The sequence below is a fragment of the Oncorhynchus mykiss genome, chromosome 25 (assembly GCF_013265735.2).
Source record: "Oncorhynchus mykiss isolate Arlee chromosome 25, USDA_OmykA_1.1, whole genome shotgun sequence".
Lineage (NCBI taxonomy): Eukaryota > Metazoa > Chordata > Actinopteri > Salmoniformes > Salmonidae > Oncorhynchus > Oncorhynchus mykiss.
The window spans coordinates 43,680,817-43,694,801 of NC_048589.1; the positions used below are offsets into that span (position 1 = coordinate 43,680,817).

At 42.3% G+C, this 13,985-nt stretch overlaps 1 gene segment (V, D, J or C); it reads left to right on the forward strand.

Annotated features, from left to right (window-relative positions):
• Positions 1-2,668: 2,668 nt before the first annotated feature.
• LOC118944281 lies at positions 2,669-3,377 on the forward strand. The segment is given in 2 exon segments: positions 2,669-2,821; positions 3,004-3,377. Coding segments are annotated over 2 exon segments (423 nt in total).
• Positions 3,378-13,985: the final 10,608 nt, after the last annotated feature.

The window sequence follows — 13,985 nt, forward strand, 5'->3', positions numbered from 1 at the left end:
TCTTCAGTATTTCAGAGTTCTGGAGAAACTGCTGTCCTGTTCACACACTCTCCCCAGTTACAACACCATACTGTGGTATCAGCAGGTAGAACACACTCTCCCAGCTACAACACCATACTGTGGTATCTGTTGGAACACACTCCATGATGGGGTAGACCTAGAGACTGAAGCTGCTCTGATTTCCCAGAAAGCAATGAGGAATCAGCCCAAGTGCAACGGCCAACGTCTTTCTACCAGAATTCAGCCAACTTTGCCAGAATCTCCCCAGAAGCGTCACAAAACACATTTTAAAAAATGTATACAATATTACTCGATTTAGTCATTTTAAATATTGCTATTTTGTACATACATATTATACTCATCCACAAAAAAAACATTTTGTGTCTGGTGACCGTCTCAGCGAGCATGTGCCCGGCCCACCACAGGTGTCACTGTAGTGTGATGGGACAAGGACATACCTGCCGTCCAAACCCTCCAATAACTAGGACGACGCTGGGCAAATTGTGCGTATCCTCACAGGTCACCCAGTCGTGACTGGCACGGGTCTCGAACCAGCATCTGTAGCAATGAAGTTTGCACTACGATGCAGTGTCCTAGACCGCTGCACCACTCGGGAGGCTCCATCCACAAAGTGCTTAATGCTTATTAATTGTCTTGCACAAAGTATCAAAATACTAAAATACTACACAGGCCTCTTAAAGAATTTAATTTAAATGTTAATTGTATTTTTTCTGCACAGAAACAATTTGAAAATATGGAAAAATAAATAATGAAATATTAATGATGTAAAGCAGCCGGTTTAATCATCTGCCAGAGTTAAGCCACAATCGGCCCAAGAACCAAGTAATACATTTGGGCCAGATAACTCACACCGGTATTGTCCCGAGCTCAATCCCCACATCCTAGCCGTAAGTAATACTGCCGAAGGCGGCCCAGACTCGGGCCACATGACGTCGGCCGAGTTTAACTCTCAGGCGGAATCAACCCAGATCCACTGTGCTAGCTGGGATATCTACCATGATGGGGTATACATAAGGATGAATTTCGTCAACAAGACGTACAACATTGCAGATAATAAACTTGATATCTCTAATATTGTATAGCTTTGGGATCGTGACAATACGTACTTTTGAGGAAAATAGGAAATTTTCTTGACTCATTTCCCGACTTTGAGAAGGGATTGTGTGATGGTTAGTTTAGCAACTGCGTGACGCAGCATGACAACATTTTATTAATTGGTCGATAATATGCTGGGTGGGGTGTTTTGTACACCAATGAGATTCCTGTCTCCTTTCTGTAATATATTTGGCAATGCTGTTTCAGCTGTTATACTTGTTTTAGATTATGTTTTAAATTGCATAGATCATAAATCTCAATGTGCTGCCATATTTCTAGACTTTTCCAAGGCATTCAACACCATTGACCATTCCCTACTCATTCAAAAACTGTCTGAAATGGGCCTGGACAATGAGTCTTGCAAATGGTTTAAGAACTATCTGACAGACAGGACACAATGTGTGCATTCTGATGGTATTGAGTCTAGTTTCCTGGATATTAGGTGTACCACAGGGGTCAGTATTGGGACCAGTTCTCTTTACTATTCATATGAATAATATTGGTCTTTGTATTAAATCCCTTGATATTTTTCTGTATGCAGATGATATGGTTATGTATGCCATAGCACTGATTGTTAATTAGGGATAGGTGTCCCGCTAGCAACTTCCGGTGAAATTGGAGGGCGCGCAATTCAAGTAAATATTTATAATATTAAACATTCATGAACATATCTTATATCATTTAAAAGCTTAACTTATTGTTAATCTAACTGTATTGTCAGATTCCAAAAAGGCTTTACGGCGAAAGCATACCATGCGATGGTCTGAGGACGGCGCCCCACATTAACATATTTTTCAACCAGCACAGGCTTCACAAAATCACAAATAGTGATAAAATAAATCACTTACCTTTGAAGATCTTGCACTTTTGCAATCCCAAGGGTCCCAGCTACAACATGAATGGTCGTTTTATTCGATAAAATCCTTCTTTATACCCCAAAAAGTCAGTTTAGTTGGCGGCATTGATTTCAGTCATTCTCAACAGGCAGACAAAGGAGTCCAAAAAGCAACCGCTAAACTTCGTCCAAACAAGTCAAACGATGTTTCTATTCATCTATCTAAAATTTAAATCAACTATAATATTTCATACGGAAAGAAGTATGTTTAATGGGAAAGGCAAATTCGTTAGCGCAACATCTGCTCGCAGGACAAAAGACTGATTTACTGAAATTCAGGAAACTAGACCCTAGCCCAGAGAGGTTTTAAGTTATTGCACAGAACAAAATGTATAAGATCTGCAAAGCCTTTGTTAACTTCAGACCTTATATCCCAAAACCGCATTATTTTAAACCTTCATATCTCCCATAGCAATGGTCAACAAACCAGAGGTAGAAAATGCTGACTCATTTCCATCTCTTAGTACTACAAGCTGGCGAGCTCTATAGGATAGAATATAATCTGTAAAGAGCTGATGGTCTCATCATGGACTGTAGGGGGACCTCTAACTTTAACAATGTGAATGTCTCTACAGTCTGAACCACTAATTAGCATGATGTATTCAGATCATCAGTCCCTCCCACTTCACTGACATGTTGAATATGGTGGAACCTGCCGTGGTCTACTGATTGTCATCTATTCACCTATGTGACACTCCTCTTGTTTTATATACATTGATACCAGACTCTTTCCAGCACTCTCACATATAACGTGATCAAACATGTTCACATTTCTCTTCACTGTTACTGTCTCACTGCTCTGTGCTGCAGGTACAGTTTCATAATGTTTCATTTATTTAACCAGGAAAGTTAAGAACAAAATTCTTATTTACAATGAAGGACTTCTCTATTTATAGATATTGATGTTTCCAAGCATATGTTCCTGAGTCTTGATGTATTCAGGTCTAACTGTACCTAACTCTATTGATTTCATTCTCACTGTGTCCTTACAGGTCTTGTTGAGGGGAGTGAAGTCACTCAGACACCCACCATACTCTGGGAACTGAAAGACAGTGATGCTCAGATTAACTGCAGTCACACTAAGGGAGCTACCTACTACCAGATGTACTGGTACAGACAGCTTCCAGGAGAGGGAATGAAGCAGGTAGTCTTCATTACTCCCAGTTCTCAACCTGACTATTCAGGGGAATTCAGTAAAGACAAATTCTCAGCCAGCAAGGCTGTAGCTGAGAGTGGATCTTTCACAGTGAAGAAGTTGGAGACAGGAGACAGTGGAATGTACTTCTGTGCTGTGAGTGAACACAGTGATACAGACAACAAGTACAGCTGCACAAAAACCCCAGTATTTCAACAGGATGTAACATAATATGTAAAGAGATGGTCTCATCACATACTGTAGGGGGACCTCTAACTCTAGTTGTTCTAATGTCTGATGGTCTCATCACATACTGTAGGGGGACCTCTAACTCTAGTTCTTCTAATGTCTGATGGTCTCATCACATACTGTAGGGGACCTCTAACTCTAGTTCTTCTAATGTCTGATGGTCTCATCACATACTGTAGGGGGTCCTCTAACTCTAGTTCTTCTAATGTCTGATGGTCTCATCACATACTGTAGGGGGACCTCTATCTCTAGTTCTTCTAATGTCTGATGGTCTCATCACATACTGTAGGGGGACCTCTAACTCTAGTTCTTCTAATGTCTGATGGTCTCATCACATACTGTAGGGGGACCTCTAACTCTAGTTCTTCTAATGTCTGATGGTCTCATCACATACTGTAGGGGGACCTCTAACTCTAGTTCTTCTAATGTCTGATGGTCTCATCACATACTGTAGGGGGACCTCTAACTCTAGTTCTTCTAATGTCTGATGGTCTCATCACATACTGTAGGGGGACCTCTAACTCTAGTTCTTCTAATGTCTGATGGTCTCATCACATACTGTAGGGGGACCTCTATCTCTAGTTCTTCTAATGTCTGATGGTCTCATCACATACTGTAGGGGGACCTCTAACTCTAGTTCTTCTAATGTCTGATGGTCTCATCACATACTGTAGGGGGACCTCTAACTCTAGTTCTTCTAATGTCTGATGGTCTCATCACATACTGTAGGGGGACCTCTAACTCTAGTTCTTCTAATGTCTGATGGTCTCATCACATACTGTAGGGGGACCTCTAACTCTAGTTCTTCTAATGTCTGATGGTCTCATCACATACTGTAGGGGGACCTCTATCTCTAGTTCTTCTAATGTCTGATGGTCTCATCACATACTGTAGGGGGACCTCTAACTCTAGTTCTTCTAATGTCTGATGGTCTCACCACATACTGTAGGGGACCTCTAACTCTAGTTCTTCTAATGTCTGATGGTCTCATCACATACTGTAGGGGGACCTCTAACTCTAGTTCTTCTAATGTCTGATGGTCTCACCACATACTGTCGGGGGACCTCTAACTCTAGTTCTTCTAATGTCTGATGGTCTCATCACATACTGTAGGGGGACCTCTAACTCTAGTTGTTCTAATGTCTGATGGTCTCATCACATACTGTAGGGGGACCTCTATCTCTAGTTGTTCTAATGTCTGATGGTCTCATCACATACTGTAGGGGGATCTCTAACTCTAGTTGTTCTAATGTCTGATGGTCTCATCACATACTGTAGGGGGACCTCTAACTCTAGTTCTTCTAATGTCTGATGGTCTCACCACATACTGTAGGGGGACCTCTAACTCTAGTTCTTCTAATGTCTGATGGTCTCATCACATACTGTAGGGGGACCTCTAACTCTAGTTCTTCTAATGTCTGATGGTCTCATCACATACTGTAGGGGACCTCTAACTCTAGTTGTTCTAATGTCTGATGGTCTCATCACATACTGTAGGGGGACCTCTAACTCTAGTTCTTCTAATGTCTGATGGTCTCATCACATACTGTAGGGGGACCTCTAACTCTAGTTCTTCTAATGTCTGATGGTCTCATCACATAGGGGACCTCTAACTCTAGTTGTTCTAATGTCTGATGGTCTCATCACATACTGTAGGGGGACCTCTAACTCTAGTTGTTCTAATGTCTGATGGGTTCATTGTCATGATCATGTAATCAGTCATGTTCACAGTGAGGTCCTATGAGCAAGCTTTACAGTACAGGCTTCCTGACACTCCCTCTAACACTGTCACTATCCACCACCCTGAAGGAAACATGCTACTACAACAGCCAATCTCCTTTCACCTCAGAGCTTCATCCAGGAGACACTCATATCACATCATCATCGTCTTCCTCAGCATATTCATCATCTTCATCATCATCATCATATTTTTCTTCATCATGATATTCAGAGTTCTGATTCACCTGGCAGCTCTACCACTCTGGGTGACAGGTATTAAATCACTTACGATGAGAAGCCTAACGATACTACAAATGTCATCAAACTGAATAAAATATCCTTTCTCTCGCATCTTCTCTCTCTATGTTTCTCTCTCTTCATCACCTTCGCTCTCCTCTCTCTCTCTGTCACCTTCTCTAACCTCTCTTCTCTCTCTCCGTATATCCTCTCCTTCTCTCTCTGTCCACAGGGCAGTTGTTTAGTAGCATGGTTCATCAGAGGCCTGTGGCACTAACAGAAGGTCCTGGAGGAGACGTTCAACTCACCTGCAGCCATACGATCCCTAACTACTACGTGATACTATGGTACAAACAGTCAGCAGGAGACACTGCTATGAAACTCATTGGTTATGCATATACCAAGTCAATAACCATGGAGAAATCGTTTGAAAAGCACTTCAATGTGAGTGGAGACGGTGGGAAAGAGGCTTATCTTCATCTAGTGAGTCTGAGAGGACCTGAACACAGTGCAGTTTATTACTGTGCAGCCAGCCAACACAGTGATGTAGACTTCCTCCTGTTCTCTACTAAAACCCTGTCTGATGGTAATATTAGACCACGGCTCAGAACACCTGCATCTGAGGTTTGACTTTGACTCAGTGCCAATGAATAAACACAGATGGATGATGGCATAAGGTGATATCTGTCCTGGTACAGTATACCAGTATTTACAGTTTACTGTCACCACTCATTAACATACATTATGAAATGTTACAATGTCAAATTCCATTGCTCCATTTCTATCTCTCCCCCCCTCTCTATCTCTCTCTCTCTCTCTCTCTCTCTCTCTCACTCTCACTGTTCTGATCTGAAGTCAGTACAGTGTATTACTGTTCTGATCTGAAGTCAGTGCAGTGTATTACTGTTCTGATCTGAAGTCAGTCCAGTGTATCACTGTTCTGACCTGAAGTCAACACAGTGATGTAGATCCCCTTCTCTCTACTCCAAAAGCCCCTTCTGGTCCTTTACTCCATATCTGCAGTGTACATCAACACCCAGCACACCTGCTGTCCACCGCTGTAGATGTCTGAACACATGGAGGAAGTTGATATCAAACCTCGAGACCAAATAATGTGGTTGATGTTGTTGTCTTGAAGAAACGGTTCAGGTATTTCTTCAAATGACATCCTATTTCTAGTGTGATGACTGCAGAATCTATAACACAGATCACATCTAAAGACTAAAAAAGACAAATGCTTTAATGATGTAGATACCGGTATGTTCCACAATACACCTTTAAGTTGAACAGGAGACCTGTAGGTGAACAAGGGATCTGCTCGAATATCAAAACAAGTTCTGACGTCAAAGTGATGTCATTTCCTTCCCCTCCGGCAGCTCAGTTCAGCTCCCCTTCTCTATTGACTTATTCTCCTCTCCCCCCTATGGGCTCTGGTCTAAAGTAGTGCACTAGAAAGGGAATAGGGTGCCATTTGGGATGCTGACATACACTTGACACTCCCACTAGATGACATGACATCTCTGACTATCTGAAAACCCTTTCTCCTTGTCCATGTGACTCTTCTCTCCAGAACCATCAACATGATCAAGCTTCTCATACATGTAGCAACTCTACCACTATGGGTGACAGGTACTAAATCCCTCATGAAAGATAGATTTACTACTGAAATATATTGCTGTCAATATGCTGAGTAATACTGTATATTTCAGATGGTCTGTTTTCATCCACAGGGCTGTCACAAACAGACAAAGTTCACCAGACTCCTACTGCAATACTAAAAGGACCTGAAGACAAAGTTAATCTCACCTGCAGCCACACTGTTTCAAGTTACGACATGATACTGTGGTACCAACAGTCAGCCCAAAACACTGCTCTGAAACTCATTGGGTATGTGTGGAACACCAGTCCAACTGTGGAAGATTCCTTTAAAGGGCGTTTTGATGTCAGTGGAGATGCTGCAGCTAATAAAATGGCGTATCTACATTTTCCCAAAGTGCCAGAAGCTGAAGACAGTGCAGTGTATTTATGTGCTGCTAGTAAAGCACAGTGTTTCACTATACCCCCTCTCCTCTACAAAAACCCTCTCTGATCCTCTCATATAATACTGACTACAGCTCTATTATACACCTGCACCTGTCTTCAACCACTTCAACAACACTTTGCTATGAACCATTAGATATCAAACAGATGGTAATGATACTGTTATAAGTGGCTAGTTTAAATGGTTTAGGTGCACTTCCTCAGTTCTCCACCAGGAGGGAGTGTTTCTCAACACATATTTAGAAGATGCTGTATTTATTTTTTTATTTTTTTTATTTTTTTATTTTTTTATTTCACCTTTTTTTAACCAGGTAAAATAATTGAGAACAATATCTCATTTTCAACTGCGACCTGGCCAAAATAAAGCAAAGCAGTATGACAGAAACAACAACACAGAGTTAAACATGGACGGACATAAGCTGAGCTGACATAAGGTGGGTCTTTACCTATTAAAGACTTATAGATGACCTGGAGCCAGTGTCTTTGGCGACAATTATGAAGCGAGGGCCTTCCTGACCATCTTAAATAAGCATGCCCCTTTCAAAAAATGTAGAACTAAGATCAGATTAGTTCTTTAGTTGTTTCTCTCCAGATCTGACTGCCCTCAAACAGCCTGTGGCTCTAACTCCAAAATGTTCTGGGACACTGTAAAGTCCATGGAGAATAAGAGCACCTCCTCCCAGCTGCCCACTGCACTAGGGCTAGGAAACACTGTCACCACCGATAAATCCATGATAATCGAGAATTTCAATAAGCATTTCTTTACGGCTGGCCATACTTTCCTCCTGGCTACCCCTACCCCGGTCTACAGGCCTGCACCGCCCGCAGCAACTTGCCTCCCCAGCTTCTCCTTCACCCAAATCCAGATAGCAGATATTCTGAAACAGCTGCAAAAACCTGGACCTGTGCAAATCAGCTGGGCTAGACAATCTGGACCCTCTCTTTCTAAAATGATCCTCCGCCATTGTTCTAACCCCTATTACTAGTCTGTTCAACCTTTCTTTTGTATCGTCTGAGATTCCTAAAGATTGGAAAGCTGGTCATCCCCCTCTTCAAAGGGGGTGACACTCTAGACCCAAACTGTTACAGACCTACATCCATCCTGCCCTGCCTTTCTAAAGTCTTCAAAAGCCAAGTTAACAAACAGATCCCTGACCATTTTGAATCCCACCTTACCTTCTTCGCTGTGCAATCCGGTTTCCGAGCTGGTCACGGGTGGACCTCAGCCATGCTCAAGGTCCTAAACGATATCATAACCGCCATTGATAAAAGACAGTGCAGCCATCTTCATCAACCTGGCCAAGGCTTTTGACTCTGTCAATCACCACATTCTTATCGGCAGACTCAACAGCCTTGGTATCTCAAATGACTGACTTGGCTGGTTCACCAACTATTTCTCAGATAGGGTTCAATGTGTCAAATCGGAGGGCCTGTTGTCCGGACCTCTGAATGTCTCTATGGGGGTGCCACAGGGTTCAATTCTCAGGCCAACTCTTTTCTCTCTTATATCAATGATGTCGCTCTTGCTGCGGATGATTCCTTGATCCACCTCTACGCAGACGACACAATTCTGTATACATCTGGCCCCTCTTTGGACACTGTGTTAACAAACCTCCAAACGAGCTTCAATGCCATACAACACTCCTTCCGTGGCCTCCAACTGCTCTGAAACGCGAGTAAATTTAAATGCATGCTCTTCAACCGATCTCTGCCCGCACCCGGCCTCCCGACTAGCATCACTACTCTGGACGGTTCTGACTTAGAATCTGTGGACAACTACAAATACCTAGGTGTCTGACTAGACTTTAAACTCACCTTCCAGACTCATATTAAGCTTCTCCAATCCAAAATTAAATCTAGAATCGGCTTCCTATTTCGCAACAAAGCCTCCTTCACTCATGCTGCCAAACATACCCACGTAAAACTGACAGTCCTACCAATCCTCGACTTCCGTGATGTGATTTACAAAAAAGCCTCCAACACTCCACTCAGCAAACTGTATGCAGTCTATCACAGGGCCATCCGTTTTGTCACCAAAGCCCCATATACTACCCACCACTGTGACCTGTATACTCTCGGCAGCTGGCCCTCGCTACATATTCGTCGCCAGACCCACTGGCTCCAGGTCATCTATAAGTCTTTGCTAGGTGAAGCTCCGCTTTATCTTAGCTCACTGGTCACCATAACAACACCCACCCATGGCACGCGCTCCAGCAGGTATATCCCACTGGTCATCCCTAAAGCTAACACCTCAATTGGCAGCCTTTCCTTCCAGTTCTCTGCTGCCAATGACTGGAATGAATTGCAAAAAATAGCTGAAATTGGAGACTTGTATCTCCCTCACTAAAATTAAGCATAAGCTATCTGAGCAGCTTACCGATCGCTGCAGCTGTACTTAGCCCATCTGTAAAATAGCCCATCCAACTACCTACCTCATTCCCTTATTGGTTTTCTTTACTTTTCTGCTCTCTTGCACACCAGTATTTCCACTTGCACATCATCATCTGCACATCTATCACTCCAGTGTTAATCTGCTAAATTGTAAATACTTTGCTACTATTGGCCTATTTATTGCCTTACCTCCTTACTCCATTTGAACACACTGTATATAGATTTTTCTATTGTGTTATTGACTGTACTTTTGTTTATTCCATGTGTAACTTTGTGTTGTTTTCTGTCACACTGCTGTGATTTATATTGGCCAGGTCACAGCTGTAAATGAGAACTTGTTCTCACCTGGCCAACCTGGTTAAATAAAGGTTAAATAAAACATAAATAAAAAATACTGAGAGAGACTTTACCACAATAACATAACATTCAAAATGGGTGAATATTTCCTTTAACCATCAATCAACTACCTCCAGATATCAGTGCATCCGATCTCCCTCTCTGCTCTACTAAACTCTGCTTCCTGTCCCACATAGACTCCTCCTGCAGGGTTCATCTCAGGTCTCTGATGTTTTAGATGTTCTCATAAGGAGGCAGCATCCCTCTATAAGATCACTGAGATGAGTTGATGAGAAGCCACCTCTAATTCATGTGGAGTGGTGTGTCTGTCTCATTCTTTCTGTCTCCTTAACAGTGAGTCAACATGATCAGAATTCTTATCTCCATCACCATGGGTTACACAGCCTGGGCTGCAGGTATTCAGATCATTGATTTCATCAACTAATAATATCCTCATTTGATTGGTTTTCATGTTTCAAGTGAATATGTTTCTCTATCTGTTGTTTCACCTCTCTCTCTCTCTCTCTCTCTCTCTGTCTCTCTCTCTCTCTCTCTCTCTCTCTGTCTCTCTCTCCAGTTTCTTCTCTCAGTAACCAGGTTCACCAAACACCTGCAGCCCTGTACAAGAACCAGGGAGAGTTGGCTAAGATGGAGTGTTCACATAGTATATCAAACTATAATCAAATCCTCTGGTACAAGCAATCCAACTACAGAGAGTTAGTGCTAATAGGATACATGGTAGGGACATCTGGATTTCCTGAGGTTGGATTTGATATAGAAGGAGATGCTAATGCAGGTGGTACCAGCACTTTAACCATCAATCAACTAACTCCAAATAGCAGTGCTGTGTATTACTGTGCTGCTAGTTTACACAGTGCATCAGATCTCCCTCTCTGCTCTACAAAAACCTCCTCCCTGGTGTACTGCAGACTAATCACACCTGTACTAACATCACACTGTATCTGACTCTGATTCAATGCCAAAACACTCACCAGCTGGTCTAACAGAAAGGGGAGGTTCCCTCTGATATACAGGAGACCATGATACAGTATGGTATGATATCATGTCTTTCCTGTAGGTGGAGTTACAGCTCAACTAATCCATGTGGACTCACCAGACACAGTACCACAGTAAACTATGGTGTGTAGTAAGGAGTCTGAGAGTTGAAGATCCATGTCCTTTTGAATGTTCATCTGGACTCAGTGTTGAACTAACAATCTTTCACTGTTGGACATTTTTCTACCTGTGAACGTGAATCTCTTGAATATTCTTGATCACAGGTTAGATACCGTCTAAAAAATTATATAATTCCATATATTTCCTGAATGACTACAGTAGTTATAACAAACAGGTCTCTCTCTCCTCTTCTGTAACAGGTGAACTGCTCTGTTCCAGCGTTCTTCAGTCTGCATCTTCAGTATTTCAGAGTTCTGGAGAAAATGCTCTCATGTCATGTTCACACACTCTCCCCAGCCACAACACCATACTGTGGTATCAGCAGGTGGAACACACTCTCCCCAGCTACAACACCATACTGTGGTATCGGCAGGTGAAGCTGCTCTGATAGATCTACCATGATGGGGTAAACCTAGAGACTGATAGCAGTGTCTTAGACCGCTGCCCCGCTAGGGAGGCTCCCTCCAAAAAGTTATTAATGTTTATCAATTGTCTTGCTAAAAGTATCAAAATACTAAAATACTACACAGGACTTAAAGAATTTAATTGAAATGTTAATTGTATATTTTGATCACAGAAACAATGAGAAAATATGGAAAAATAAATTATGAAATGCACGAGCACCAAGTAATACATTTGGGCCAGATTACTCTCACCGGAATCGGCCCGAGATCAATCACCACATCCTAGCCATAAGTAATACGTGACATTACATACTTTTGGGGAAAAATGGACTTTCCCTAGGCATTCAACACCATTGAACATTCCCTACTCATTCAAAAACTGTCTGAAATGGGCCTGGACAATAAGTCTTGCAAATGGTTTAAGAGCTATCTGACAGACAGGACACAATGTGTGTGATGGTGTTGAGTCTAGTTTCCTCGATATTAGGTGTACCACAGGGCTCAGTATTGGGACCATTTCTCTTTACTCTTCATATTAATAATATTGGTCTTTGTATTAAATCCCCCCCTCTCTATCTCTCTCTCTCTCTCTCTCTCTCTCTCTCACTGTTCTGATCTGAAGTCAGTGCAGTGTATTACTGATCTGACCTTAAGTCAGTTCAGTGTATTACTGTTCTGATCTGAAGTCAGTGCAGTGTATTACTGTTCTGACCTGAAGTCAGTTCAGTGTATTACTGTTCTGACCTGAAGTCAGTACAGTGTATTACTGTTCTGACCTGGAGTCAGTTCAGTTCTGATCTGAAGTCAGTGCAGTGTATTACTGTTCTGATCTGAAGTCAGTACAGTGTATTACTGTTCTGACCTGAAGTCAACACAGTGATGTAGATCCCCTTCTCTCTTCTCCAAAATCCCCTTCTGATCCTTTACTCAATATCTGCAGTGTACATCAACACCCAGCACACCTGCTGTCCACCGCTGTAGATGTCTGAGCACATGGAGGAAGTTGATATCAAACCTCGAGACCAAATAATGTGGTTGATGTTGTTGTCTTGAAGAAACGGTTCAGGTATTTCTTCAAATAACATCCTATTTCTAGTGTGATGACTGCAGAATCTATAACACAGATCACATCTAAAGACTAAAAAAGACAAATCCTTTAATGATGTAGATACCGGTATGTTCCACAATACACCTTTAAGTTGAACAGGAGACCTGTAGGTGAACAAGGGATCTGCATGAATATCAACACAAGTTCTGACGTCAAAGTGATGTCATTTCCTTCCCCTCCGGCAGCTCAGTTCAGCTCCCCTTCTCTATTGACTTATTCTCCTCTCCCCCCTATGGGCTCTGGTCTAAAGTAGTGCACTAGAAAGGGAATAGGGTGCCATTTGGGATGCTGACATACATTTGACACTCCCAGTAGATGACATGACATCTCTGACTATCTGAAAACCCTTTCTCCTTGTAGATGTGACTCTTCTCTCCAGAACCATCAACATGATCAAGCTTCTCATACATGTAGCAACTCTACCACTATGGGTGACAGGTACTAAATCCCTCATGAAAGATAGATTTACTACTGAAATATATTGCTGTCAATATGCTGAGTATTACTGTATCTTTCATATGGTCTGTTTTCATCCACAGGGCTGTCACAAACAGACAAAGTTCACCAGACTCCTACTGCAATACTAAAAGGACCTGAAGACAAAGTTAATCTCACCTGCAGCCACACGGTTTCAAGTTACGACACGATACTGTGGTACCAACAGTCAGCCCAAAACACTGCTCTGAAACTCATTGGGTATGTGAGATACACCAGTCCAACGGTGGAAGATTCCTTTAAAGGGCGTTTTGATGTCAGTGGAGATGCTGCAGCTAATAAAATGGCGTATCTACATTTTCCCAAAGTGCCAGAAGCTGAAGACAGTGCAGTGTATTTCTGTGCTGCTAGTGAAGCACAGTGTTTCACTATACCCTCTCTCCTCTACAAAAACCCTCTCTGATCCTCTCATATAATACTGACTACAGCTCTATACACCTGCACCTGTCTTCAACCACTTCAACAACACTTTGTTATGAACCATTAGATATCAGACAGATGGTAAGGATACTGTTATAAGTGGCTAGTTTAGATGGTTTAGGTGCACTTCCTCAGTTCTTCACCAGGAGGAAGTGTTTTTCAACACACATTTAGAAGATGCTGTATCGTGGCACTATGTGGGCCCCGGTCAAAGTTAGTGCACTATATAGGGAATAGGGTGTCACTTGGGACAGTATGGGTGCC